We start from the raw sequence: 26,382 nt of genomic DNA, 5'->3' as shown, positions 1-26,382 counted from the left end.
AACTTGCTGGACTATATAGCACATTCCAGGCCACCCTGAACTCCATAATATTACCTTTTTCTCACAAACCAGAAATAATAAGTAAATCTTGAAGCCAGGAGGATTTTAAGCAGACATAATTTAGTGAATGTATGACCTTGTTTCCTAGTGCAGTGCTCTTTGTGAGATTGTTTTCCCATCTTTCATATCTTTAGGAACACCTCACTCGGAGCTCTTGGAAGAAGTTGAATGCACTCCATCTCCTCGATTGGCTCTCACACTGAAAGTGACTGGGCTTGGAACGACTCGGGAAGTTGAATTGCCACTTAGCAATTTCAGATCGACCATCTTTTATTATGTACAGAAACTGCTTCAGCTGTCTTGTAATGGCAATGTGAAGTCAGATAAACTGAGGCGTATTTGGGAGCCCACTTACACGTAAGAGATTTTAACTTGCTGTTGAAGCAGACATTGTTATTATCTAAGCCAAGAAGTGTTGAGTTTCTGTATTTTACATTACAGGCACAGAAAAGATTTGTTTCTGGTTTTGTTGCTTTGCAGGAACCAATAAGGCTCTTTCTGACTGCAGGTGTGGGATGGCTAAACTTTAGAACTAGAAGGATCTTTGGAGATAGTCTAATCTAGACTCAGAGTTGAAAACAGTGTTATTTGAATTTTTATAATTGCATATGATAGAAGTACTAAATATACCTTATTTGTTCTTTTTGTGGATATGTGTTAGGCTTTCTCTCTATTCATTCCACAAATAATTGTCAATGACATGACTGATTTAATGTGCTTGTAATCAAATCTGTACCCGAGCTATACCCCCAAAGATTGGACGTTTTTGTTTCTCAATTTCCAAATCTATAAAATGAAGCAGAATTGTGAGGAATTAATGGATTAACACATGTGAAGTGTTTTCAGCTATTGTTTCTAGGACATAGTAAGTGCTTAGTATTACCTAGTAAGTAGTTAATTAGTATTTTATAACAAACAATATTGTTAACATGTAATTTCACTTTTGTTAATTTGGTTTATGATGTTCTTGTAATAGTTCATAATCCTAGATGATATCTGATAGAAGTAACATAGATATTTTTGAGATAGAAGGTACAATGATTTTATCACCTTCTCAGACACTCAAAGTTGATTTCACTGTCTCAGAAAATAAGCATCTCGTACCGATGTTGGTATATGCCTTTAATCCCAGTGCTGGGGAGGCAGAGGTAGGTGGTTCTCTGAGTTCCAGGACAACCAGAGCTACACAGAGAAACCCAGTCAGAAAAGAAAAGAAAAGAAAAGAAAAGAAAAGAAAAGAAAGAAGAAGATGAGCATTTCTCATCATCATAGCCTTTCTTTCTGCTCATAGAAAAAAAATTTTAACCCCATTTTATTTATGTAACTATAAAAGAAGTCAAAACACTTAGTATATGGAGTGTTCATATCTTTAAAAACTCGGGGGATTTGGCACAATTGGCTAAAGACTACTTAATGCCAAGCCGGTGGCCTGAGCTCTAGTCCCAGAATCTACTTGGTAGAAGGAGAGAACTGACTCTCAGTTCTCTGGTTTCCACAGCATTCTATGGTATGTGTGTATTCACATGTACACACACGAGCAATTTAAACAATTAAATTGAAAACCAGAATTGGTGTATGTATTCTTTGTCATTGTGGGGTGTTTATTTGTTTTTTCTTTCTTTCTGTTTTTTGAGGCAGGGTTTCTCTGTTTAGTCCCCACTGCCTGGCCCCTGGCCTTTGTTTTGTTTTTTAAAGATGGAGTCTCTCATGTAGCAAAGATTGGCCTCAAACTTGCTATGTAGCAAAGGATGACTTTGAACTTATGATTTACCTGCCCCTGCTCGCCTACTCTTAAGTACTGGACATGTACCACCACACCCGGTTGATGTATGCTTTCTTTGGAGTATTTTGTCTTAAAATTTCTATTTGAGCCAGACAAGGTGTCATGTGGCTATAATCCCAGCATTTGGGAGGAAGAGTGCGGTCAGCAGAATCAATTTTGAGGCCACCCTGGGATACACAGTTAGAGTTGTTGCAAAGAGTAAGGGCTGGAGGTAGACCTCAGTGGTAGAGTGTTTGCTGGCAACTCTTTGAGTTCAGTGTGTAATGACATGTATATCTAATGAATGACCTCATTAAAATAATTTTTAAAGATTAGAGCTTTATTGGAAATGACTATAAATCACTTGATTTATGAATTAATTGAATAATGTCTTTATATTTAGAATCATGTATAGAGAAATGAAGGATTCTGATAAAGAAAAAGAAAATGGGAAAATGGTAAGTTATTTTTAGAAAATGGATCTTAGTTACTTAGTGAAAAAAAGTAAAAGATTATCTTAGTCAGTGTTCTATTGCTGTGAAGAGACACCATGACCACAGTAACTCTTATCAAGGAAAGCATTTGATTGGAGCTGGCTTACAGTTCCAGAGGCTTAGTCCATTATCCTCATCGGGAGCATGGCAGCATGCAGGAGTGGTGCCGGAGAAGGAGCTGAGAGCTACATCCTGTTCTGCAGGCAGCAGGGAGAGAGAGATTGGGCCTGGCTTGGGCTTTTGAAACCTCAAAGCCCACCTCCAGTTACACACTTCCTCTAATAAGGTCGTACCTCCTAATCCTTGTATCCCTATCAAAGAGTTCTACTCCCTGACAACTAAGCATTCAAATCTGTGAGCCTGTGAAGACATTTGGTTCCCTAGCCCCCATAGGTTTCTAGCCATAATGCAAAACTGCATTCAGTCCAACTTCTGAAGTCCCCATAATCTGTCAAAGTCTCAACAGTGTTTAAATTCCAAAGTTCAAAGTTTCTGAGACTCAAGGCAATCTCTTAACTGTAACCCCTTGTCAAAATGCAGATCACATAATTCTAACATACAATGGCACGGAATATACATTACCATTCTGATTCTAAATCCGGAACCATGGACCCAGAGTTGCCAAGTTCTGCTCCTTGATGGGGCTGGAACCTGGCCTGTTGGAACCTTGTCCGGTGACATTTGTATCAGCTTTCTGTTGTGGATTGTGTCCTTTACTGCCTAAGCTTTTCTTTAATTCCTTTTTACAAGTTGAAAAGTCGCTGGGTGGGTTCTTGTCCTGAGATCACCATTCCCTGTATTCCATTTAGCATCAGGCTTTTCTTTAAATTTTTTATTTCCTTGAGCACTGGACTTAGAGCTCCATTACACTTCCTGGTGCTCCTTTTCTCCTTAAACTGTACATTTTGTTCTCAGTGTCCAGCTTTTTCCTTTTCATTATAGATCTGCTAAGAGTGACCACTAATAACCACATGGCATACTCTAAATTAGGTTGTCATAAATAAATACCAATGCCATTAATCCAAAACTCTTCAATTCTGCCTCAGGCAGATTTCTAGGACAAGGGCAAAAGGCAGCCACATTCTTAGCCAAAATATCGCAAGAATAATTTCCAGGCCACTTACTAATATTCTTACCCTCTGAAACTTCTTGAGCTGAGAGGGTGAGAGGAAAGAGAGACAGAGAAAATGGGCCTGGTGTGGGCTTTTGAAACTTCAAAGCCTAGACACACTTCCTCCAATAAGGCCACACCTCCTAATCTTTCTGAAGCTTTAAGCCTTCAAATATATGAGCCTCTGGGGGCCATCTTATTCAAACCAACACAAAGAGAAGAAACTAAGATTGTATCACAGTTGAGCAGGAAGGAAACTAACTGAATTATTGGAGTTAGACTAGGTGCATGATCTTACAGCCCCATCATGTAATGCATGTGAAACACCATAGACTTCATCACTGGGAAAGGCCACTGTTTGGTTTTTCCTGTTGTAGGGTTGCTGGTCTATAGAGCATGTGGAACAGTACCTTGGCACTGATGAATTACCAAAGAATGACTTGATAACCTACCTGCAGAAGAATGCAGACGCCGCTTTCCTGCGCCATTGGAAACTAACTGGCACTAATAAAAGTATTAGGAAAAACAGGAATTGTTCTCAGCTTATAGCCGCATATAAGGTATCTATTGCATTAAGATATTGGTTTGAGTGGGAATGGCTTGAGCTCGGTTTAGCTTGAAAACTGAGGGGCTAGGGCACAGTTCTGTGCTGGAGAATGCTTGTGCAGTGTGCCCCAGACCCTGGGGCAGATCCCCGGCACCAAAACAGAAAGGAAAGACAACAGAAAGAACGTTTCAAGAGTTTGAATGAGCATGGTTAATCTGTCAGTGTTAAAGTAGCCAATGCCGTTTGTGGCTGTAGATCTGAGCAGACCAGCTTGTGTTGGCTTCATTTTCTTTGGTAGTGTGGTTTTGAATGAATTTTTGTCTTGTATGATAAATGTTTATTTCAAAAAGGGGAAAAATTTCAACAGTCATATTAATACTAAGAATAATGAATGTTTTTCTTGAAAAAGTGATTGGTTGCTAATTTTGTTAATTGTCTGTTCAGGATTTTTGTGAACATGGAACAAAATCTGGGTTAAGCCAGGGGGCAATTTCTACTCTTCAAAGTAGTGATATTCTTAATCTGACAAAAGAGCAACCTCAGGCTAAAGCGGGCAATGGCCAGAACTCCTGTGGAGTGGAGGATGTCCTGCAGCTCCTGCGCATTCTGTATATAGTTGCCAGTGATCCTTATTCCAGAATATCCCAAGAAGGTCCGTACGAAATCTTCTTTATTTCTAGATCAGTTTGAAAACAAGTCATTTTTCATTTGTATTAATTATGTTAATTAACTTTACAGATGGTGATGAGCAGCCTCAGTTTACTTTTCCACCTGATGAATTTACTAGTAAAAAAATAACCACAAAAATTTTGCAGCAGATTGAGGTAATTGCATGTGTGACCTTTGGTGGACCTTTCTTAGTATGCCTTCCTCTCTTTTCTGCCTCTGATGATCTCTTCATTCCTTCTTCAGTAATAGTTCACATAGTCTTTTGTGTTCATTATTAATCACGTTTAATGCTCTTAGCACTAAGGCGCTGTTTGTTCACTTGCAGGAGCCATTGGCATTAGCGAGTGGGGCTCTGCCAGACTGGTGTGAACAATTAACCAGCAAGTGTCCTTTCCTAATACCGTTTGAAACTAGACAGCTTTATTTCACCTGTACAGCATTTGGTGCATCCAGGTAGGAAGTGAGCCTTTTGATGTTTTTTGAATCAAGATGTTTTTCATTATAGAAGTTCGAAATAGGATAGAACACTGCTAAAGATTGATGGAGGGATACATTGTCTTTAGTTTTCGTGAAGGGTTGTCTGTTTTTAGTTTAATGCATAATATGTTTTGTTGGTACAGCATGGATTGCATCAATTTCTATTTCCTAACCCTCAGAGTTCTTTGGTGACTTAAAAATTCTCAGCAACATCAACCTGAATGCTGGTAAATAGCATTGTATCAGTGCTAGATTCTAACCCAGGGCTCCATAAATGCGGGCCGAGGTCTCGGTCGTCGAGCAGCAGCCCCGTCCTTTGCAGACATCGTTAGCGTTTGAATTATCTTCTACCCGACGACTTTTCTCTGTCTCATGAATAGCATGTTCAGTTTTGTTCCGTCCCCTCCTAGACCACAGTTTCACCAGGCAGGGCTTTTTAGCTCTTTTGTTGCCTGTTGTGGTTGAAGTACCTGAAACAGTGTGTATTACAGGTGTTACATGTTTTGTCTTACTGGGTAAAGATGCTTGCCACCAAGCCCAAGGACCTGAGTTCAGCTCCTGGAACCCATGTGGTAGAACCAGAGAACTGACTTCGGAGAGTTGCCCTGTAATCTCCACATGTACACTTAAAAACACACACACTACACACACACATTTTTTTTTTTTTTAATATCTTAACCATTTTGACGGTAGCTGTCCGTGCCTCTCATAGTAATAAAGATGGCATAACTACTTTTTGTTTCTCTTGACACTGTTTTTCTGTATTATATAGTGCTTGTATCACAGACCTTTAATATTATTTGATAAAATAAAGAAGGAAAATATATAGCTAGTTCTTTCTCCATTTGTTTAAGGCAGATGATGATAAAATGAATTTTATGAATTTTGACTTAATAAATTGCTATTTGAAAATTAACTAGTTAGGCATATTGGCTTTCAGCTGTAATTCCAGCACACTGGAGACTAAAAAAAGAGGATTGTTTAGGTAAAAGGCCAGTCTGAGCTACATAGTGAGTTCCAGGCCATCCTGGGATACACAGTTAGACACTGACTCAAAAAAAAATTTTTTTTTTACCTGACTAAACACTAAGATTCTAACTGAGCACAACATTGTGCACCTATAATCTTTGGAATTGGGTGATGGATATGGGAAAATCCTATCTCAAAACAACATTAAAAAATAATTGAAAGCTGGATTGCATTGGTGCACGCCTTTAATCCCAGCACTCGGGAGGCAAAGCTAGGTGAATCTCTGAGTTCGAGTCCAGCCTGGTCTACAGAGTGAGATCCAGGACAGGCTCCAAGGCTACACAGAGAAACCCTGTCTTGAAAAAAACCAAATAATAATAATAATAATAATAATAATAACAACAACAACAGAAAAACAGTCCCTTCAGTCTGTGCCTTCCGGGCTGGTTTAGCATTCCATTCAAGTGCTCTGAGGACTCTGGTGTTGTGTTTCAGAGCAATAGTGTGGCTGCAGAACCGACGGGAAGCCACGGTGGAGCGAACAAGGACCACAAGCAGTGTAAGGCGAGATGACCCTGGGGAGTTTAGAGTCGGTCGGCTCAAGCACGAAAGAGTGAAAGTGCCACGTGGTGAATCACTGATGGAGTGGGCTGAGAATGTCATGCAGATCCACGCAGATCGGAAGTCAGTTCTAGAGGTAATCTCTGTAAAGGAAGGGCACTGGGTGATCCGTATCCTCCGCTGTGTAAAACCCTGACAGAAAAACAAAAAGAATTCCTTTTCTCTGTGCAGAAGCATTTCCCAGCAGAGCATCTCAGAATGCTCTCTCTTGTCTTGATCATCAACGTCTGGGTTGTGACCTTTTTTTTTACCAAGTCGGACTGAACAGTACACACAAAGGAATCCTTTGAATAACCACATCATACCCTCCCGTGAAGCTGTGTGTAGATAATCTGTGTTTTTGGAACAGATGGTCCTTTAGTATTACTTCCCCTACGTTGGGGTGGTATGTACTTACTGCTGATATGCTGTCCTGGTCATTTCTGTCTGGCTCATTTACACAATGACCTATGACAGATGTGAATAAGCTACTTTGATCTTTCACATCACAAACTGGTTACAACAGATGTGATAAACCTCTAGATGTCTCGGTATTACCTTTACTTTTGTTCCATCACATTCCTTTTCTTTTTCTTCCTCCTCCTCCTCCTCCTCCTCCTCCTCCTCTTCTTATTCTTTTTATTTTGTTTTGTTTTTTTGAGACACAGTTTCTTTGTGGAGCCCGAGCTGTGCTGGAACTAGTTCTATAGACCAGGCTGGCCTCGAACTCATAGCTCTGCCTGCCTCTGCCTCCTGAGTGCTGGGATTAAAGGTGTGCGCTACAACTGCCTGGCTCATTGCATATTTTTTTTCTACCTAACAATTTCTTAACTTCTGTATTTCCCGATGTGCTGTGTAAGTGTCGTTTTTTAGATCAGACAGAGTATTCAGAAGCCTCCAAGGTGACTGCTTAAACTCACAACTGGGGGATTTAGGCTTTTGGTCATAAAAACCCAGGTGAAAATAACCTGTATACCATCCTTTCTTCAAGCAAATAGTTATCTGAGATTTGGTTTCCTCTGATGGGAAAGTCAGATTTATTTATGCTGCTGAGTTGTGAGATAGAATCTCCAAAACTGTTATGACAGCTAATATGTGCACAGTACTCAGCACAGTGCCTGATGGTCCAATAACGGAAAATGAAAACTTTAGGACCCCAAAGTCTTGTGTCTGTGTTGTGTACCACACTGTTGCTGTTCTGAGAAGGGAGATGCTACTGAATTAGATTGGGTGGAACTGATTCATTGAACAAACAGGATGCGCCAGGCCTAGTGGTGCAGGACTGTCTGTGAATTCGAGGCTGGCCTGGTCTACAAAGCGGAGCTGTTCCACAGAGAAACCCGTCTCTAGATAAAACACCAACAAAACCAAACAAAACGTTGTACAAAGTGACCCTTTCTAACCCGTCTCTAGATAAAACACCAACAAAACCAAACAAAACGTTGTACAAAGTGACCCTTTCTTTACCATTCTTCTGTTGTTGTTTTAGGTTGAGTTTCTAGGAGAAGAAGGAACTGGCTTGGGACCCACTTTAGAGTTTTACGCGCTTGTGGCAGCCGAATTCCAGAGAACTGACTTGGGGACTTGGCTCTGTGACGACAACTTTCCAGATGATGAATCTCGTCATGTGAGATTTATTTGTTTGTTTGTTTGTTTCTGAGGCAGGGTTTCTCTGTGTAGTTTTGGAGCCTGTCCTGGAACTCACTCTGTAGCCCAGGCTGGCCTCGAACTCACAGAGTTCTGCCTGGTTCTGCCTCTTGAGTGCTGGGATTAAAGGTGTGCGCCACCGCTGCCTGGCGAGATTTATTTTCTACCTTGTGTTTTGAGTTATGACTGCTTTCACACAAATGTTAAAAGTAGATCGTGCCAGGTTTTCTGGCTGTACTTGGTTTTTTAAATAATTTTTAAAATGTATTTATTTTATGAACATGAGTACTTTCTGAATGTATGTATGTATATGCCCCACATGCATGCCTAATGCTGGGGGAGAGCCGATGTAGCCATTGGATTACCTGGAACTGGAGATAATAGGTGGTTGTGACCCCCGTGTGGTTGCTAGGACCTGAACCCAGGTTCTTTGCAAGAGCAGCCAGTGCTCTTAACCCTCTGAGCCAGCTCTCCAGCCTCCTGGCTGTACATTTTTTTTTTTTTTTTTTTTTTTTTTGGTTTTTCGAGACAGGGTTTCCCTGTGTAGCTTTGCGCCTTTCCTGGAACTCACTTGGTAGCCCAGGCTGGCCTCGAACTCACAGAGATCCGCCTGGCTCTGCCTCCCGAGTGCTGGGATTAAAGGCGTGCGCCACCACCGCCCGGCTCCCTGGCTGTACTTTTAAAGATGTTATTTGTTTTTATTTTTTATTTAAGACCTCATCCCTACCCCAATACTGAGGCTTAAACCCAATGCTTTATGGATGCCAGGAAACCAATTACCACAGAGCCGCATTACCAACCCTTTTTAAATTAAAACGAAAACAAAAACTCTTTTCATGGAGAGAGGTGGACGGTGGGGGAGGGGGAGGTAACATGTGGAGGTCAGAGGACAACTTTCAGAAGTTGGTTCTTTCCTACTGCATGTGGGTTCCAGGGATTGAACTCAGGCCAGCAGGCTTATGGTGAGTGCTTTTACCAACGGAGTCATCTTGCTCACTTTTAAATCTTGTGTTGCATCTGTGTGGACAAGTGTACACATGCAGTGCTATGTGCATATGCCATGTTGTATGTGGAAACCAACTTGTGGGAAGAGTCCGTTCTCTGCTTCCACCGTAGTGGTCATAGATACTGAACTCAGGTCATTGGTGGCCAGTACTCTAAACCAATTAGCCAGCTTGACAGCCCTAGGTTTTGGTTTTTGGAGATAAGGTCTCACTGTTTTGCCCAGGCTGGCCTCTGCTTTTATTATTGAATAACCTTAGTGCCATTAAAATATCTCTAAGGGATTAAATTTGATTGCCAAAGTTAATTAATGTTCATACATCTTTAGATGACAATTTTTAAAAATGTTTCATATTTATGACTTTTTTAGATGGTAATGGAAGGTTTGGTAACTTTTTTTGTATGTTTATTCATTTACTATGTTTCCTTTCTAAACAATAGGTTGATCTTGGAGGTGGATTGAAGCCTCCTGGGTACTATGTACAGCGGTCATGTGGGCTGTTCACAGCGCCATTTCCACAAGACAGTGATGAGCTTGAAAGGATCACAAAACTCTTTCATTTCCTTGGAATTTTCTTGGCCAAATGTATTCAAGACAATAGACTGGTAGACTTACCTATTTCTAAGCCTTTCTTTAAACTTATGTGCATGGGTGACATCAAAAGCAATATGAGCAAACTGATCTATGAATCACGAGGTGACAGAGACTTGCACTGTACTGAAAGTCAGTCTGAAGCATCAACAGAAGAAGGTCATGACACTCTCTCAGTGGGAAGCTTTGAAGAAGATTCAAAATCAGAATTTATCCTTGATCCCCCTAAGCCCAAACCCCCAGCCTGGTTTAATGGAATTTTGACTTGGGAAGATTTTGAACTAGTAAATCCTCACAGGGCCAGATTTTTAAAAGAAATTAAAGAACTTGCTATCAAGAGGCGCCAGATTTTAGGCAATAAAGGTCTTTCTGAAGATGAGAAGAATACCAAGTTACAGGAATTAGTGCTCAAGAATCCATCAGGTTCTGGACCTCCACTTAGCATAGAGGATTTAGGGTAAGATTTATGTATTCATTCTTCGACCTAACAAATGAGTTAAAGGTTACTGTTTCTCTGTCCCTGTGGATCTGTATGTAGCTTATGAGTAAAGTCTGGAGCACATGGATGGGTGCTAGAAGATACTGATTATCTGTTTGAACCGCTAATTTATGATTATAGAAGATAACACTGTGTCAGGTATATGGCTTGGTTGGTAAGGTGCTTGCCTAGTGTACATAGAGCCCTGGGTTGGATCTCCAACACTGCATAGAACCTGGCATGGGGGCATGTGCCTATAATTCTAGTGCTGGGAAGGTGGAGAAAGGAGAATCAAAAATATAAGGTTATCTTTGCCTACATAGAAAGTTCAGTGCTAGCCTGGGATACATAAGATACGGCTTTGAAAAAGACAAAACATTAATCATTATATTTTTTGAGGATTATCTGATAGCCTACTGTGCAAAGGTCAGAAATGATTGGCATATAGCCTTTATTGACTATTGTCAAATAACTCTGGTACTGTAGTCTTGATACATTTCCTATACACGGAAGTGTCATACCTTCAAGTACATTTGCCTGTGTTTTGAAATTGGTGCATGGCTTTCATATTTCCTTTTAAATGTTTCCTAGTAATTGTGAGAACTAGTGTTTGATAAATGGTTATACACTTATAAGGCTGCATGCGTGTTTTAGTCATAGGTGGACCACATATACAGTTACAGTGGACTTAACGTTCTGTCACTTGATTTCCTCATTGTATCTTTCCTATATCTACCTGTTTTTAGTCACGGGTATTTACCATTGTGATGCACTTGCCACACTATTCAGTAAAGTGACATGCTGTGCAGATTTGAGGCCAGCGGTAACGTGCTGTGTGTGTGTGTCATAGAGCCTGGGTGTGTAGTAGAATGTACACCTAGATTTAAGTGTAGTTTATGTTTGCGCAACAAGAACATTGCCTAATGACACGTGTCTAAGAATGTTTCTCTGTCACTAGGGCTAGATAACTGCCAGCTGTGGTGGTGCATGCCTTTACTCTGAGCTCTTGAGCTCAGCATTGATTAGTGTGGTCTTCATAGTGAGTTCTAGGCTAGTCACCAGGGCCGTACAGTGAGATGTCGTCAAAAGGAAAAAAATGGAGATAACTATATATTAAAGGATTTGTTTTTCCCTCTAAATATATATATACTCTTTGTATACATTGTAAATAAGCTCTTGAGCTCAGCATTGATTAGTGTGGTCTTCATAGTGAGTTCTAGGCTAGTCACCAGGGCCGTACAGTGAGATGTCGTCAAAAGAAAAAAAATGGAGATAACTATATATTAAAGGATTTGTTTTTCCCTCTAAATATATATATACTCTTTGTATACATTTTACAATATAACAAATGAAGCAGTATTTTCTTCCCTGGGAAAAATGACTTATAAACATGCTCCTATAATAATTCACTGTAGAAATCTTGAGTTTGATAATTTTTTTTCCTTTAGGAGGACGTGAATCATGACAGGCTATGTTTTTGTGTAGTCTTTGCAAAGCCAGAAAGGTTTGCACATTGGTCTAATAGTTTTCATGCACAAAGTTTTGCCCTTAAAGACTTAGTCTCTTATCAAGGCCCTGGGTTTGATCCCCAACGTTTCAAGTAAATACTGAAACTTAGGTGTGCCTGATTTCACTGTAAGATGGTGTGTAGGTTTTTGTTGGTGGAGCATGGGAGCATTTGTGATTTTCGCAGTACTGTTATATGTAGCAGACTTTATTTTGGGCCACCAGCCAGCTCCCAAACTATGACATAGGATAGGGACTTATTAGTTATGAATGCTTGGCCTTAGCTTAGGCCCATTCCACTAGCTCATATAACTTATTTTAACCTGTTTCTCTTCATCTACATTTTGCCCTGGGGCTTTTTACCTTTCTTTCATTCTGTATGTCCTACTCTGTGTCTGGCTGACAGGCTGCCTGGCTAGCTTGCCCGGGTGTCTCCCTCTTTTTCTAACTCATTCTCCTTGTTCTCTCTCCTGTCTCCTCCTGCTTATCTGTGCCCGCCAGCCCTGCCTGTCCCTCTTCTGCCTAGCTATTGACCATTCAGCTTTCTATGAGACCAGTCAGGTGCCTTAGGCAGGCAAGGTGAAACAGCAGCGCATCTTTACATAATTTAACAAATGCAGCATAAAAAGTGTAACACATCTTTGCCAATTAAAGTAATATTTACAGCGGTTATAAACCCTGACAGTTGCTGAATAGTAATCTCGTCCTTTTGAACTTTTAGTTTAAATTTCCAGTTCTGCCCTTCTTCAAGAATATATGGCTTCACAGCTGTGGATCTCAAGCCAAGTGGTGAAGATGAGGTAAAGATTTGCTCTTATCTAGTCCTTAGACTCTGAAAGATCGTCTTAGCAAAGCCAGTTACACTGGCTCCATAAAGTGAGGTCATTTAATACTGGCAAACCTTCCTTTGCAGATGATCACAATGGACAATGCAGAAGAGTATGTGGATTTGATGTTTGACTTCTGTATGCATACGGGTATTCAGAAACAGATGGAAGCCTTTCGAGGTAATTTGAAAGGACAATGCAGTTCCTTTTCCTTTGATGTTAACACCACTACTGCTGAGTATCATTGAATTGACCTGTAGGTTCTGGTCCTCTAGATAGTTAGGTCCTGCAGTGTAGTCGGGACAGGTTGAACACTAAGCTGTAGTATACCTTCTGCTAACTCCTCTAGAGAGACGGAGACTTCTGGCCCTCACCCTCAGGTCTTCATTTGTAAGTGGACATAAATTTGTACATGTGCTGTATTCCATGATGAGGGTGAATTATACTGTAAATCACTTGAAAACATGAACACAACCTTGACTGCTTTTGTGACGGCTGTCACGGTCAGCCTGGATAGTTACAAGAACTGAGAATTTGGCTATTGACTATAGTGAGCAATATTCTTTGTGCTCACATCAGTGATATTAAGCATCGGCTTTCTTTGTGGGGGTGTGAGGGTGTGGGGATTGCCCATGGCCCATCTTACTGTATGAAGATTTGGGTTTTTAATTGAGTATTTGGTAATCATGTCTTAGGAACTAAGTTGTGTGCTTTGTTTTTTTTTTTGTTTGTTTGTTTGTTTCTGGTGTGTATGTAATGTAGATGGATTTAATAAAGTTTTTCCAATGGAGAAATTAAGTTCCTTCAGCCATGAGGAGGTCCAGATGATTCTCTGTGGCAATCAGTCACCATCCTGGGCAGCAGAGGACATTATCAATTACACCGAACCTAAGCTGGGCTATACACGTGACAGGTATGTGTTGATAATTTCCAAGGAACAAACTTTTTCCTGTCTAACAATCAACTGACAGATTTTCCAAGAACTATAGAAAACTCCATTCCCAGTCTGGAGGCAAGTCATGGGGTGCCAGGATGACTCATGCTTAGGCTCCTTGGCTCACCGAGTTCAGTCATTGGTTTTTCATTTGGGGAAATTGTAAACCCTTTGGCTACATTGCATGGATGTGAAGGTTTTACTGAGTGTAACAGAAGCACCCAGGTTGAAGTCCAAGTGAAATCATGTAGTCTTCTGTGTAGACTCTCTGGTCTGGCTTCTTTTAGCAGGGTGACTATACAACCCATCTGCCTTGTGGCATCTTCGTTGATAGGTAGTGTTTCGTTTTACTTCAGTAAAATATGTCACAAGACTTGATTATTTTACTGATGAACATAGATCATATACACTCTGATAAATGTAGCCTTATCTGGTAATTATGCAAATGTATCTTCAAATGTGATTTTTGAGCTTGTTGTGTGTTTAATCCCGTACCTCATTGTTTCAGTTCCTACTCTGGTGTGAGAGAATGAATGCCTTTGAGGTTTTAAAAGTGCCATGTCGGCCATTATTACCTAACTCAGCGGTTCTTAGACAGTCTTGATTCTTGGAGCGTGTGTATATTGCTGGGGTGGGGGGTATTATTGACTTAACAAAGCAGTAGGACTATGTCATGTTTTCATGTCACTCTATGGCCAGATCAACACAGCTCTGTTTTTGTCCTTTCAGTCCTGGATTCCTCAGATTTGTGAGGGTTTTGTGTGGCATGTCCTCGGATGAAAGGAAAGCATTCCTGCAGTTCACCACTGGCTGTTCAACTCTCCCCCCGGGCGGACTGGCTAACCTGCACCCCAGGCTCACGGTTGTACGAAAGGTACCAACCAGCTAGTAGAGGAGACAAATGGAACTTGAGTACAGTAGGCTTAAGAGGCAGTGAGAAAGATACACTCACGCTGTTCTGTGTTCCCTGTCTTGCTCTAGGTTGATGCTACTGACGCCAGCTATCCATCGGTCAACACTTGTGTCCATTATCTTAAGTTGCCTGAGTATTCCTCTGAGGAGATCATGAGAGAGCGCTTGCTAGCTGCTACAATGGAGAAAGGCTTTCATCTCAACTGAGGTTGGAATGCAGAAAGGAGACCGCAGAGACAAGTCGAGTGAAGCCTCTTGCTTGGTTTGCGGAGAAGTGTGTGATCCTCAAACTAATGACACCTTGCCTTGTGTCCCACCTCTAAGGCTTTGAGAACATGTGGAGTAAGTTCCTTAGCTGCTAATGACAAAGAAATCCCTTAGCTACCCAGCCAGCAGGGACCCAGCACAGGGCGGGACTGTGCTGCTGCTTTACAAGGGCTCACGTGACTGGAAAAGGTGGTTCTACCTAACTGTTCCCAGAGCAGCCTCTCAGCTCTTCAGTGCTCACTGGAAACTCTAACTGTGTTTGTATCAAGTTGTCATCGTTTCATACTCCGTACACTACAGTTGCCATCACTGATCCCCGTTTTGCTGGCTCCTTAGCTCCTTGGTCAAACATACTGCTTCCTTCCTTCAAACATAGAGTGTTAATGAGCATCTCAGGCTTTTTCTTTTCCTTTTTAATGATGCCTGCACTACCAGAGTATTCTAGTGTTCTCTATTGGTTCAGCACATAATCATGCACAGCCTTTTTATTTCTTTGAGGTGGGAGTTTATTTTTTGTTCTTAAATACCATTCTATAAAGATGAAATTCTAAAGTGTGTTTGTGCAGCTCAAAAATAAAGATATATTAAGGGAGGGAAACACTGGTCTAGGTGCAAGGCACACTCACAGCAACTTTTATGTTTGGTTGTCTTTTCTTTGTATATTATAAACATTTATTTAACTTGTTGCAGTTTGACGTAAATTTCTGATATGTATGCTCAACAATAATCATTAAAATGTTTGCAGCGTAGAAAACCGTGTCATGTCACATTTATTGCAGTCAATAGACCAAATTATTATTATTTTTGTTTGTTTTGTTTTGTTTTTTGAGACAGGGTCTCTCTGTGAAGTACTCCTGGCTGTCTTGGAACTCACTCTGTAGACCAGGCTGGCCTGGCCTCAAACTCATATACCACCCGGCCATATATTACTTTTTTTTTTTTTTAAAGTAACATTTAAAACAAAAGCATGGCAGTGGTAGTGCACACCTTTAATCTCAGCATTGAGAGGCAGATCTCTGAATTTGAAACTGGCCTGGTCTACAAAGCGAGTTCTAGGATAGCCAGAGATGGAACACAGAAAAACCCTGTCTCGAAAAACTTAAAAAAAAAAAAAAAAGATAGAGAAGCCAACAGGAGGGAAGAGCTTCCAGAGAAGGCACAGGAACCAGACCCAGTAATTCACGTCCTCAGGTACTGTAAGAAGACTAAGCTGAAAGCTGAATTACGTATGCAGAGGACCTAGTGTGGACCCGTGTAGGCCCTGTGCTTGCTGCTTTAGTCTCTGTTAGTTCATGTGAGCTCTGCAACTCCAGTCCACACATAAAATCTATTTCCCCTTCCCAGGGAGATCTCTAGCTCTATGCATTTCCCTGCAAATTTCATCTTGTCTTTTACTCAGTTCTGTACCACATCTTCTCTATTTATTCTTCTGTTGAGGGACATCTAGGTTGTTTCCAGTTTCTGGCTATTATGAATAAATATGAGCATAGTTGAGCAAGTGTCCTTGTGGTAGGATGAAGCATCCTTTTGGTACATGCCCAAGAGTGGTGGTATGGCTGGGTCTTGAGGTAGATTAATTCCCATCTTTCTAAGGAACTGCCATATTGAATTCCATAGTGGCTTTACAAGTTTGCATTTCCAGCAGCGGTGGAGGAGTGTTCCCCTTGTTCCATATCCTCATGAACTGTCACTTGTGTTATTGATCTTAGCTATTTTGACAGGTGTAAGATGGAATCTCAGAGTAGCTTTGATTTGCATTTCCTGGATGGATAAGGAAATTGAGCATTTTTTAAAGTGTTTATCAGCCATTTGAGTTTCCTCTTTTGAGAATTCTATGTTTAGATCTGTACCCCATTTTTACAATTCTGGTATTTGGTATTTTAATATCTAGTTTCTTGATTTCTTTATACAGTTTGGATATTAGTCTTCTATTGGATGTGGAATTGGTAAAAATCTTTCCCCATTCCATAGGCTGCCATTTTGTCTGAATGATGTGTCCTTTGCCTTACAAAAGCTTTTCTGTTTCATGAGGTCCCATTTATTAATTGTTGATCTTAGTGCCTGTGCTAACTGGTGTTCTGTTCAAGAAGTCTTTACAGTGCCAGTGAGTTTATGGTTATTCTCCATTTTTTCTTCTATCAGGTTTATTGTGTCTGGTTTTATGCTAAGGTTTTTGATCCACTTGGACTTGAGTTTTGTGCAGAGTAATAAATATGAATCTATTTGCATTCTTCAACATGCAGACATCCAGTTTGACCAGCACCATTTGTTGAAGATGCTGTCTTTTTTTAGTGTGTATTTCTGGGTTCTTTATCAAAAACCAGGTGTCCATAGGGGTGTGGATTTATGTCTGCGTCTTAAAATTCGATTGCATTGATCAATGAGTCTTTTTTTGCCAGTACCATTCAGTTTATATTACTATACCTTTGTAGTACAACTTGAAATTGGGAATGGTGATACCTCCAGCAGTTCTTTTATTGTTCAGGATTGTTTTAGCTGCCCTGGTTTTTTTGTGTTTCCATATGGAGTTGAGAATTGGCCTTTCCAGGTCTGTGAAGAATTGTGTTGGAATTTTGATGGGGACTGCATTGAATCTGCAGATTGCTTTTGGTAGGATGGCCATTTTTACTATGTTAATCTCACTGATCCATGAGCATGGGAGATCTTTCTATCTTCTGATACCTTCTTCAATTTCTTTCTTCAAAGTTTTTAAGTTTTTATCATATAGTTCTTTCACTTGCTTGGTTAGAGTTACACCAAGATATTTTATATTATTTGAGGCTAATGTGAAGGTATTGTTTCCCTTATTTCTTTCTCAGACTTTTGTATATAGGAGACTGCTGATTTTTGTGAGTTAATTTTTTATCCAACTACTTTGCTAAAAGTGTGTTTATCAGCCATAGGAGTTCCTGGATGGAATTTTTGGGGTCACTTGTGTATACTATCATATCATCTGCAAATAAAAATACTTTGACTTCTTCCTTTCCAATCTGTATCCCCTTTATCTCCTTCAGTTGTCTTGTTGCTCTAGCTAAGACTTCAAGTTCTATATTGAATAGGTATGGAAAGAGTGGACAGTTTTGTCTTGTTCCTGATTTTAGTGGAATTGCTTTGAGTTTCTCTCCCATTTAAGTTGATGTTGGCTATGGACTTGCTGTAAATTGCCTTTATTAAGTTAAGGTGTCCCTTTATCCCTGATCTCTCTAGGACTTTTATCGTGAAGAGGTATAGGATTTTGTCAAAGGCCTTTGCTGCATCTGATGAGATGATCATGTGTTGTTTTTTTTTCTTTCAGTTTGTTTATATGGTGGATTACATTTATTAATTTTTGTATATTGAATGGTCCCTGCATATCTGGGATGAATACTTGATCATGGTGAATGATCTTTTTGAGTATTTTTGCATGTATGTTCATAAGGGAAATTAGTCTGTAATTCTCTTTCTTTGTTGAGTCTTTATGCGGTTTGAGTATCAGGGTAACTGTGGCCTCATAAAATCAATTAGGCGACATTCCTTATATTTCTATTTTGTGGAATAACTTAAGGAATATTGACATTAACTCTTCTTGAAAGTCTGGTAGAATTCTATGCTAAAACTGTTTGGCCCTGAGCCTTTTTTGGTTAGAAGACTTAAAATGATTGATTCTAGTTCACTATGGGTTGTAGGTCTGCTTAAATTGGTTATCTGATCTTCATTTAACTTTGGTAAAGGGTACCTATTGAGAAAATTAACCACGTCTTTTAGATTTTGCAGTTTGGTGGTGTACAGGTCTTTAAAATATGTCTTTATGATTCTCTGGATTTTCTCAGTGTCTGCTTTTTTTGTTGTTGTTGTTTTGTTTTTAGTTTTTCGAGACAGGGTTTTTCTGTGTAGTTTTGGTGCCTGTCCTGGATCTTGCTCTATAGATCAGGCTGGCCTCGAACTCACAGAGATCCACCTGACTCTGCCTCCCGAGTGCTGGGATTAAAGGCGTTGTGTGCTACCACCAACCACCTGGCCTCGCTGTCTATTTTTATGTCCTCCTTTTCATTCTGATATTGTTTATTTGGATCTCTTTCTGCCTTTTAGTTAGTTTGGATAAGAGTTTGTCAATTTTACTGATCTTCTCAAAGAACCAACCCTTTGTTTCATTGATTCTTTGTATTCTCTTTGTTTCTATTTTATTGATGTCAGCCCTGAGTTTCATTATTTCTTGATGTCTACTCCTTTTTGTTCTAAATCTTTCAGGTGTGTTGTTATGTTGATAGTAGGAGAGCTCTTCAGTTTGGGTTTGTTTTTTTGTTGTTGTTTTTCATGTAGGCACTTAGTGCTATGAACTTGCCTCTTAGGACCTCTTTCTTTGTGTCCTATATGTTTGGGTGTGTTGTGTATTCATTTTCATTCAATTCTAGAATGCCTTTCATGTCTTTTTTTTTTTTCCTCATCCATTTTCATTGATCAGTTTCCATGAGTTTGTAAGCTTTCTGTTGTTTTTGCTCTTCAGTTTTAATCTGTGGTGGTCTGATATGATGCAATCTGTTTTCTTCTATCTGTTGAGACTTGTTTTGTGTCTGAGAATATGGTCAATTTTGGAGAAAGTTCCATGAGGTGCAGAGAAAAAAGTATATTCTTTTGTGTTTGGGTGAAATGTTCTGTAAATATTTGCTAGGTCCATTTGGTGTATAATGTCTGTTAGCTCCATCCTTTGTCTGTTTAGTTTTTGCCTGGATGACCTGTCTATTGGTGAGAGTGGTGTACTGAAGTTTCTTACTATCAGTGTGTAAGGGTCAGTATGTGATTTAAGCTGTAGTAATGTTTCTTTTACGAACTTGGGTGCCCTTGCATTTAGGGCATAGATGTTAAGAACTGAAAGACCATCTTGGTGGAGCTTTCCTTTGATGAGTGTGTAGTGTCCTTCCCTATCTCTTCTGATTAGTTTTGGTATGAAGTCTATTTTGTTAGAAATTAAAGTGGCTATGCCAGCTTGTTTCTTAGGTCCATTGCTTGGAAAATCTTTTTCCAATCTTTACCCTGAGGTAATGTCTATCCTTGATGTTGAGGTGTGTTTCTTGGATGCAGCAACAGAATTGGATCCTGTTTTGCATTCATTCTGTAGTCAGTGTCTTTTTTTTTTTTAATTTTGTGTTCATTGGTGTTTTGCCTGCATGTATGTCTTGATAGTGTCAGAAGCCCTGGAACTGGAGTTACAGACAGTTGTGAGCTGCCATGTAGGTGCTGGGAATTGAACCTGGGCCCCTGGCAGAGCAGCAGCCAGTGCTCTTAACCACTGAGCCATCTCTCCAGCCCCTAGTCTGTCTTTTTATTAGGCACTTGAGATTATTGATATTGAGAGATATCAATGATCAAAGATTGTTGATTCTTTTTATTTTGTTGTTGGTAGTAGTGGGGGGGTGAGTGTGTGTGTGTGTGTGTGTGTGTGTGTGTGTGTGTGTGTGTGTGTATTTCCTTCCTTTGATTTTGCTACTCTGAGATTATTTATTCCCTGTTTTCATGGTTATAGTTAACCTCCTTAGGTTGAAGTTTTCCTTCTAGCACCATCTGTAGGGTTAGGTCTGTAGAAAAATGTGCTTAAATTTGGCTTTATTATGGGATATCTTATTTTCTCCATCTATGGTGATTGAAAGTTTTGCTGGGTATAGTAGTCTGGGCTGGCCTCTGTGGTCTCTTAGAGTCTGCAGCACATCTGTCCAGGCCCTTCTGACTTTTAGAGTCTCCACTGAGAAGTCGGGTGTAATTCTAACAGGTCTGCCTTTGTATGTTACCTGGTCTTTCTCCCTTGCAGCCTTCCATATTCTCCCTTTGGCCTGTACGTTAGTGTTTTTATGTGACGAGGGGACTTTGATTTCTGTTCTAATCTATTGGTGTTCTGTGTGCTTCTTGTACCTTTATAGCCATCTCCTTCTTTAGGTTAGAAATTTTTGCTTCTATGATTTTTGTTTGTTTGTTTGTTTTTGTTTTCGTTTTTTGAGACAGGATTTCTCTCTGTAGCCCTGGCTGTCCTGGAACTCACTTTGTAGACCAGGCTAGCCTCAAACTCAGATATCCGCCTTCCTCTGCCTCCCAAGTGCTGGGATTAAAGGCGTGCACCACCACCACCGCCACCGCCTGTTATCTGGGCCTCTGAGCTGGGTTCCTCTATTCCTATTATTCTTAGATTTGGTCTTTTCACAGGGTCCCACATTTCTTGGATGTTTTGTGTCAGGAGTTTTTTAGATTTAACATTTTCTTTGACTGATGTATCCATTTTTTCTATCCTGTCTTCAACACCTGAGACCCTTTCTTCAATGTCTTGTATTCTGTTGGTGAAACTTGCCTCTGTAGTTTCTGTACGAATTCCCAGATTTTTCAATTCCAGAATTCCCTCAGTCTGAGTTTTCTTCTGCTTCCATCTTCAGGTCGTGAACAGTTTTATTCATTTCCTCACACTGTTCATGTTTTCCTGGATTTCTTTAAGGGATTATTCATTTCTTCTTTAAGGCCTCTACCATCTTCATACAGGCTGTTTAAGGTCTTTTTCTTGAGCTTTAGCTCCGTTGGACTTTTCAAGGCCTGCTGTGGTAGGGTTGCTGGGCTCTAGTGGAGACATTGTCCTGGCGGTTATTTTGTTTTTCTGCTGGCATCTAGCATCTGGAATTGGGATGGTTATACGTCTGCATGCTGACATCTGCTTTTGTCTCTGTTGGGTGTTTGGTTTCTGCTTTCTGTCTGGACTCGAGATTGTGATGGCTGTGTGCTGCCTCGTAGAGAATTTCCTGTGGACCCGTTCCCTTGGCTTGCTCAGCTGGTGTGTTCCCAAGGTGTGCCTGCTGGGGTTGGGGGCTGAGATAATTGGATGAGGTGGGGGAGGGAGGTTAGAGAAGATCTCTGTGATCTGTTGGGGATAGGGTCAGAGAAGAAAGGGAGACCACAGTGGACTTTCTGCCGCAGAGCTGGGGGTCAGAAGGTGGGCGCAGGGGCTGGAACTTGAGTGGAGAGGTGAAGACCTGCAGTCAGCCTACCTGGCTCCCTGGCAGGCTTAGCCCTTGGGTCAGCAGGGGTGCCCCCTGGGGTTGGAGGCAGGGAGAAAGCAATGGGGGGGCGTGTTAAAAGGGGAAGATCTGTGGCATCCAAGGAAGGTGGGGGAGAGGGAGGAAGGCTGCCACAGGTGTTCTGCTACAGAGTTGGGGATGAGACTGGGGGATTGGATCTGGGGGAACAGGGAGAGGTGGGGATCTGCCTTCTGTTCATTTTCAGTTATGCAGTTTCATGAAATCACTATAAGAAGAAATGGACTTTTCTATGGGAAATGCACTTGGTGAAACTGGGGAATTACAAAAATAGGTATTCATGTATGTGTGGCCCGTCTTCCATGTTTAGTTACAGAGTAATTCTCAGCTAGAAATAAACATTCGTTTTTCATTTGTTTTGAGACAGGTCTTCGTCCCAGGCCGGCCTAGAGCTCTCGGTGTAGCTCAGGCTGGCCTCAGGCTGGTGTCCCTTCTGCTTCTGCCCCTTGGAAGCTGGGACTGTAGGTGTGAGCTACCGTGCCTTGCCAGTGTTAACTTTTTAAAAAGCAGATCCACTAGTTAGCATTTGTATCTTAAGGGAGGAGGAGATCTGAGATTAAGAATGAAGATCCTATGTTGTGTTCGTGTGGAAAGAAACCAGGATGTTACTATTTTCTGATTTTAAAGAGATCCAGCTGCCTCTGCCTTCCAAGTGCTGGGATTAAAGGCATGAGCCACCACCACCCAGCGGATGTATTTCTAATTTCCAGAGTTCTTTTGTTACCACAGTAGCTTTAACAACAATAATAATAACAACCTTAATTTTTTTTATTTGTGTGTGTGTGTGTGTGTGTGTGTGTGTGTGTGTGTGTGTGTGTGTGTGTGTGTTTTGCCTGCAAATATGACTGTGCACCATGTGTGCAGTACCTGTTCAGGCCAGAAGAGGGCATCAGATTTCCCCCAGGAATGGTGTTACAGATGGTTGTGAACCACAGTATGGGTGCTGGGGATTAACCTGTGTCCTCTAGAAGAGCAGCCAGTGCTCTTAACCACTGGGCCATCTCTCCAGCTTCCCACGATGGCTTTTAAAGGGCACTGGGAACATATATGAAGTTGCTCAGTACTAGGTACATTTGTAAGAGATAGCCACAGTCAGTGTTTTTAGTCCTGTCAGAATCCTAAGAGGATCGGTTGCAGGATGATCTCTTACACAAATGCCAAAGTATTTGCATATGTCCTGCCCACACCCTTCTGGAGGCTTGAAATCATCTCTACCATGGCACCCAACACTGGGTAACTCCTGTGTAAGAAAACACCTGTAAGTGTTGAGTGTCGGCGATTTTCCAAATTGTGAGTCTGCTCTTGGTTCAAGCCTTGTATGTGGAACCAGTGTTGTGAGTGTGTAGCCAGAGCCAGCCTTTTCCTTTACTTGATCAGCTTCACAGTCGACTGTGAGACTGAAGGTTAAGACATAGGGCTGGAGCGATGATTCAGTGGTTAAGGGCACTGGTGGCGGCCCTTCCAGAGGACCCAGGTTCAATTCCCAGCACCCACATGGCAGCTCACAACTGACTGTAACTCCTGTTCCAGGGCATCTGACACCCTCACAGACACACATGCAGACAAAACAGCAATGCACATAAAATACAAATGAATAATTAAAAAAAAATTAAGACATAACAGCAACATTTCTGTATATTACCTTTGTTTCAATCAGAAAAGTCAAGATTTTTGTTGTTCATTTTTTGTTTTAACTTCTCAGTGAAGTCATGGCTACACAACTAAAACTCTAGACTTGAAACCACTTATGTGTACAGTATTGCCATTATTTAAATTTTTAAACAAGGGAAAAAAAACCTTGTAAGTGGTGAGCTTTTGGGAAGGCCATTTGGTGGTGGGGTAGCAGATCATGGTCTGCTGACTCACTGTTCTTATTAACCACGAGGTAAGTGTGATCTTAAAATGGTTTGTCTTGTTTTTAAACACTGATTTGGGAGGGGTGGATAATGCACGTACCATGGCATACATATAGGATTGGGGAGGGGGGGTGTAGTGTATGTACCACGGCACACACATGGGAATGAGGGAGAATAGTGTATGTACCACGACACACGTACAGAGGTACAATTTGTAAGTGGCAGTTTCCTCCAGCTGAGTGTGGTGACCCACACTGTTAAACCATTAATTGCAGAGGCAGGTGGATCTCTGTGAGTTCCATCCAGGGCAGCCAGTGAAATCTTATCTAAAAGAAAAAGGGAACAGCTACAGAGTGAGACCCTGTCTCAAAAATAAATAAATAAATAAATAAATAAATAAATAAATAAATAAATAAATAAATAAGATGAAAATAAAACTAAAGTTATAGAAAAAAAAAAGAAAAAGAAAAAGGGAGCTGGTTTTTTCCTACCATGTGTCCTAGAAATCACATTCAGGTCACCAGGCTTGGGGACAAGTGCCTTTACTCACTGACCCCAGGTTTTTAGATGGTTGGAAATGCAAGTAAAAGTATCTTATTAATACCTTTTTTCAAGATGGCTGACTTAGGCTGGTCTCAAACTGAATATAGTCAAGAATGATGTTGAACTTCTGGCTCCCCAGTGTCGGGATTACAGGCATGCGCCACCAAGCCTGCTTTATGGAGTGCTAGGGCTCAAACCTGTGCCTCATGTATGCTGGGCAAGCATCCTGCCGACACCCCAGCCCTGACATGTCCATAGTTTCCATTAGAACAGTCATGTTCTTTCAGTTATGGACCATGTGGGGTTGCCTTTGTACTACTGCTTCAGTGGGTTATCTGACGTTCTGAGCAGATCGGCTCTGCCGGGAGAGTCAAAAGTCGCTGCAGGCACTCAGCTGAAGGGGGGTGGCTGCCCAGCACCACAGCCACGCCACAGCCACAGCACAGCCACAGCACAGCCACAGCACAGTCACAGCACAGTCACAACACAGCATACCCACAGCCACAGCACAGCACAGCACACCCACAGCCACAGCACAGTCACAACACAGCCACAACACAGTCACAACAGCACACCCACAGCACACCCACACCCACAGCACAGCCACACCCACAGCACACCCACACCCACAGCACAGCCACAGCCACAGCACAGCCACAGCCACAGCACACCCACACCCACAGCACAGCCACACCCACAACACAGCCACAGCACAGCACAGCCACAGCACACCCACAGCCACAGCACAGCATACCCACAGCACGGCACACCCACAGCCACAGCACAGCCACAGCACAGCCACAGCCACACCCACAGCCACAGCACACCCACAGCCACAGCCACAGCCAGCACAGCCACAGCCACAGCACAGCTCACTTTGACTCAGGTGCTGTCAGACGTACCGGGGTCTCCAAATACAGTTAAGCTCGTCAGTGTATTTCCTATGGTATCTACTTAATATTTTTAAACTTCAATATTCTCTAAAGGTCCTAAAATCTGTGCCAAGATATAATTCACCGACTATTTTAGCGTGACCCAGAAGTTAATTTTGCTCACTCCCTAGCTGCTGCTGGTGTACCAGTTTCGGCAGTTTCTTCCATGTGCTACTGATTAAGTGCCTACCAACTAGGCCAGTGGTTCCCTGCCGCTGCTGCTGCCGCCGCTGCTGCGGTGTCTCGGCAAGACCTCGAAGGTCTTTGATCTAGGTGGGGCTTTCCCCAGATCCTGACGACTTCATAACAAACACATTGTGTGTTGTCTCCACGGGCCAGAAGCCTTCCCTGGGCCTGTCCAGATGAGTGCAGGACAACAACCGTTTGGCTTTTGAAGTCTAATATGACTAGTGTTCTGGTCTTCCTGGATTCAGACGTTAAAATCTCTATGTAGAATTTTAGAAAAGAGAGCCCCTCCTCTCCCCATCCTTACATGAGAACAGCACCGTGCTTCATGGAGGACTCATACAGCTGGAAGAACTCTTGGAGGGCCGCACAGGGCCTAGATAGTTCTTCCTCCGCTGCACACCACCCTCCACAGCAGTGTGCACAGATAAACAGCTCTGTGTTCTGTAGTCTGCATGGCAAAAGCAAAAAGTTGGGTGGAAGCCAGGCGGTGGCGGCACACGCCTTTAATCCAAGCACTGGGAAGGCAGAGGCAGGCGGATCTCTGTGAGTTCGAGGCCAGCCTGGGCTACAGAGTGAGTTCCAGGAGCTCCAAAGCTACACAGAGAAACCCTGTCCCGAGAAAAAGAGTCGGGTAGAACAGCACATGCTGGCCAGCCAGTCTAGCCCAATCAGTGAGCTCCCCGGGTCAGTGAAAGCCTGTCTCAAAAGATGGTGAGTGCGGGGTGGATATGATCAAATACATTACACATATGAAGTTCTCAAAGACTAAGTTGGAACTATATTTGAAATACAGGAGAAGCAACTGAGGAAGACACCAAGGCTGACCTCTGGTCTCTGCACAAACATGTACACACACACACAATCAAGGAAAGGGGGGGGGTGCCTAGGGCTATGTAGCACAGTGTGAGAGTGCTTGAGGCTTTGAGGAAGGAGATAGGGAGCAGAAAAACTTTACTCAAATG

The 26,382-nt window shown here is 41.7% G+C and overlaps 1 protein-coding gene across 5 annotated transcripts in view; it reads left to right on the top strand.

Moving 5' to 3' along the window:
* The window catches only part of Hectd1 (HECT domain E3 ubiquitin protein ligase 1), a 95,568-nt gene extending 79,960 nt beyond the window's left edge, over positions 1–15,608 (top strand). For all 5 annotated transcript variants that reach the window (XM_052738495.1, XM_052738498.1, XM_052738496.1 and 2 more), the window contains 14 exons: positions 195–417; positions 2,226–2,280; positions 3,805–3,987; positions 4,419–4,626; positions 4,713–4,798; positions 4,969–5,096; positions 6,585–6,786; positions 8,179–8,316; positions 9,780–10,387; positions 12,636–12,714; positions 12,828–12,921; positions 13,504–13,654; positions 14,405–14,549; positions 14,657–15,608. In XM_052738495.1, the coding sequence (XP_052594455.1) occupies positions 195–417; positions 2,226–2,280; positions 3,805–3,987; positions 4,419–4,626; positions 4,713–4,798; positions 4,969–5,096; positions 6,585–6,786; positions 8,179–8,316; positions 9,780–10,387; positions 12,636–12,714; positions 12,828–12,921; positions 13,504–13,654; positions 14,405–14,549; positions 14,657–14,794 (2,438 nt within the window). In that variant the 3' untranslated portion in view covers positions 14,795–15,608. The remainder of the gene's footprint in view (positions 1–194; positions 418–2,225; positions 2,281–3,804; positions 3,988–4,418; positions 4,627–4,712; positions 4,799–4,968; positions 5,097–6,584; positions 6,787–8,178; positions 8,317–9,779; positions 10,388–12,635; positions 12,715–12,827; positions 12,922–13,503; positions 13,655–14,404; positions 14,550–14,656) is intronic.
* The last annotated feature ends 10,774 nt before the right edge of the window (positions 15,609–26,382 follow it).

The sequence above is a fragment of the Peromyscus californicus genome, unplaced genomic scaffold, assembly GCF_007827085.1.
Source record: "Peromyscus californicus insignis strain IS unplaced genomic scaffold, ASM782708v3 Scaffold_15__1_contigs__length_86483966, whole genome shotgun sequence".
In the NCBI taxonomy this organism is placed as follows: Eukaryota; Metazoa; Chordata; class Mammalia; order Rodentia; family Cricetidae; genus Peromyscus; species Peromyscus californicus.
This window is presented reverse-complemented; position numbering and strand designations above follow the sequence as displayed.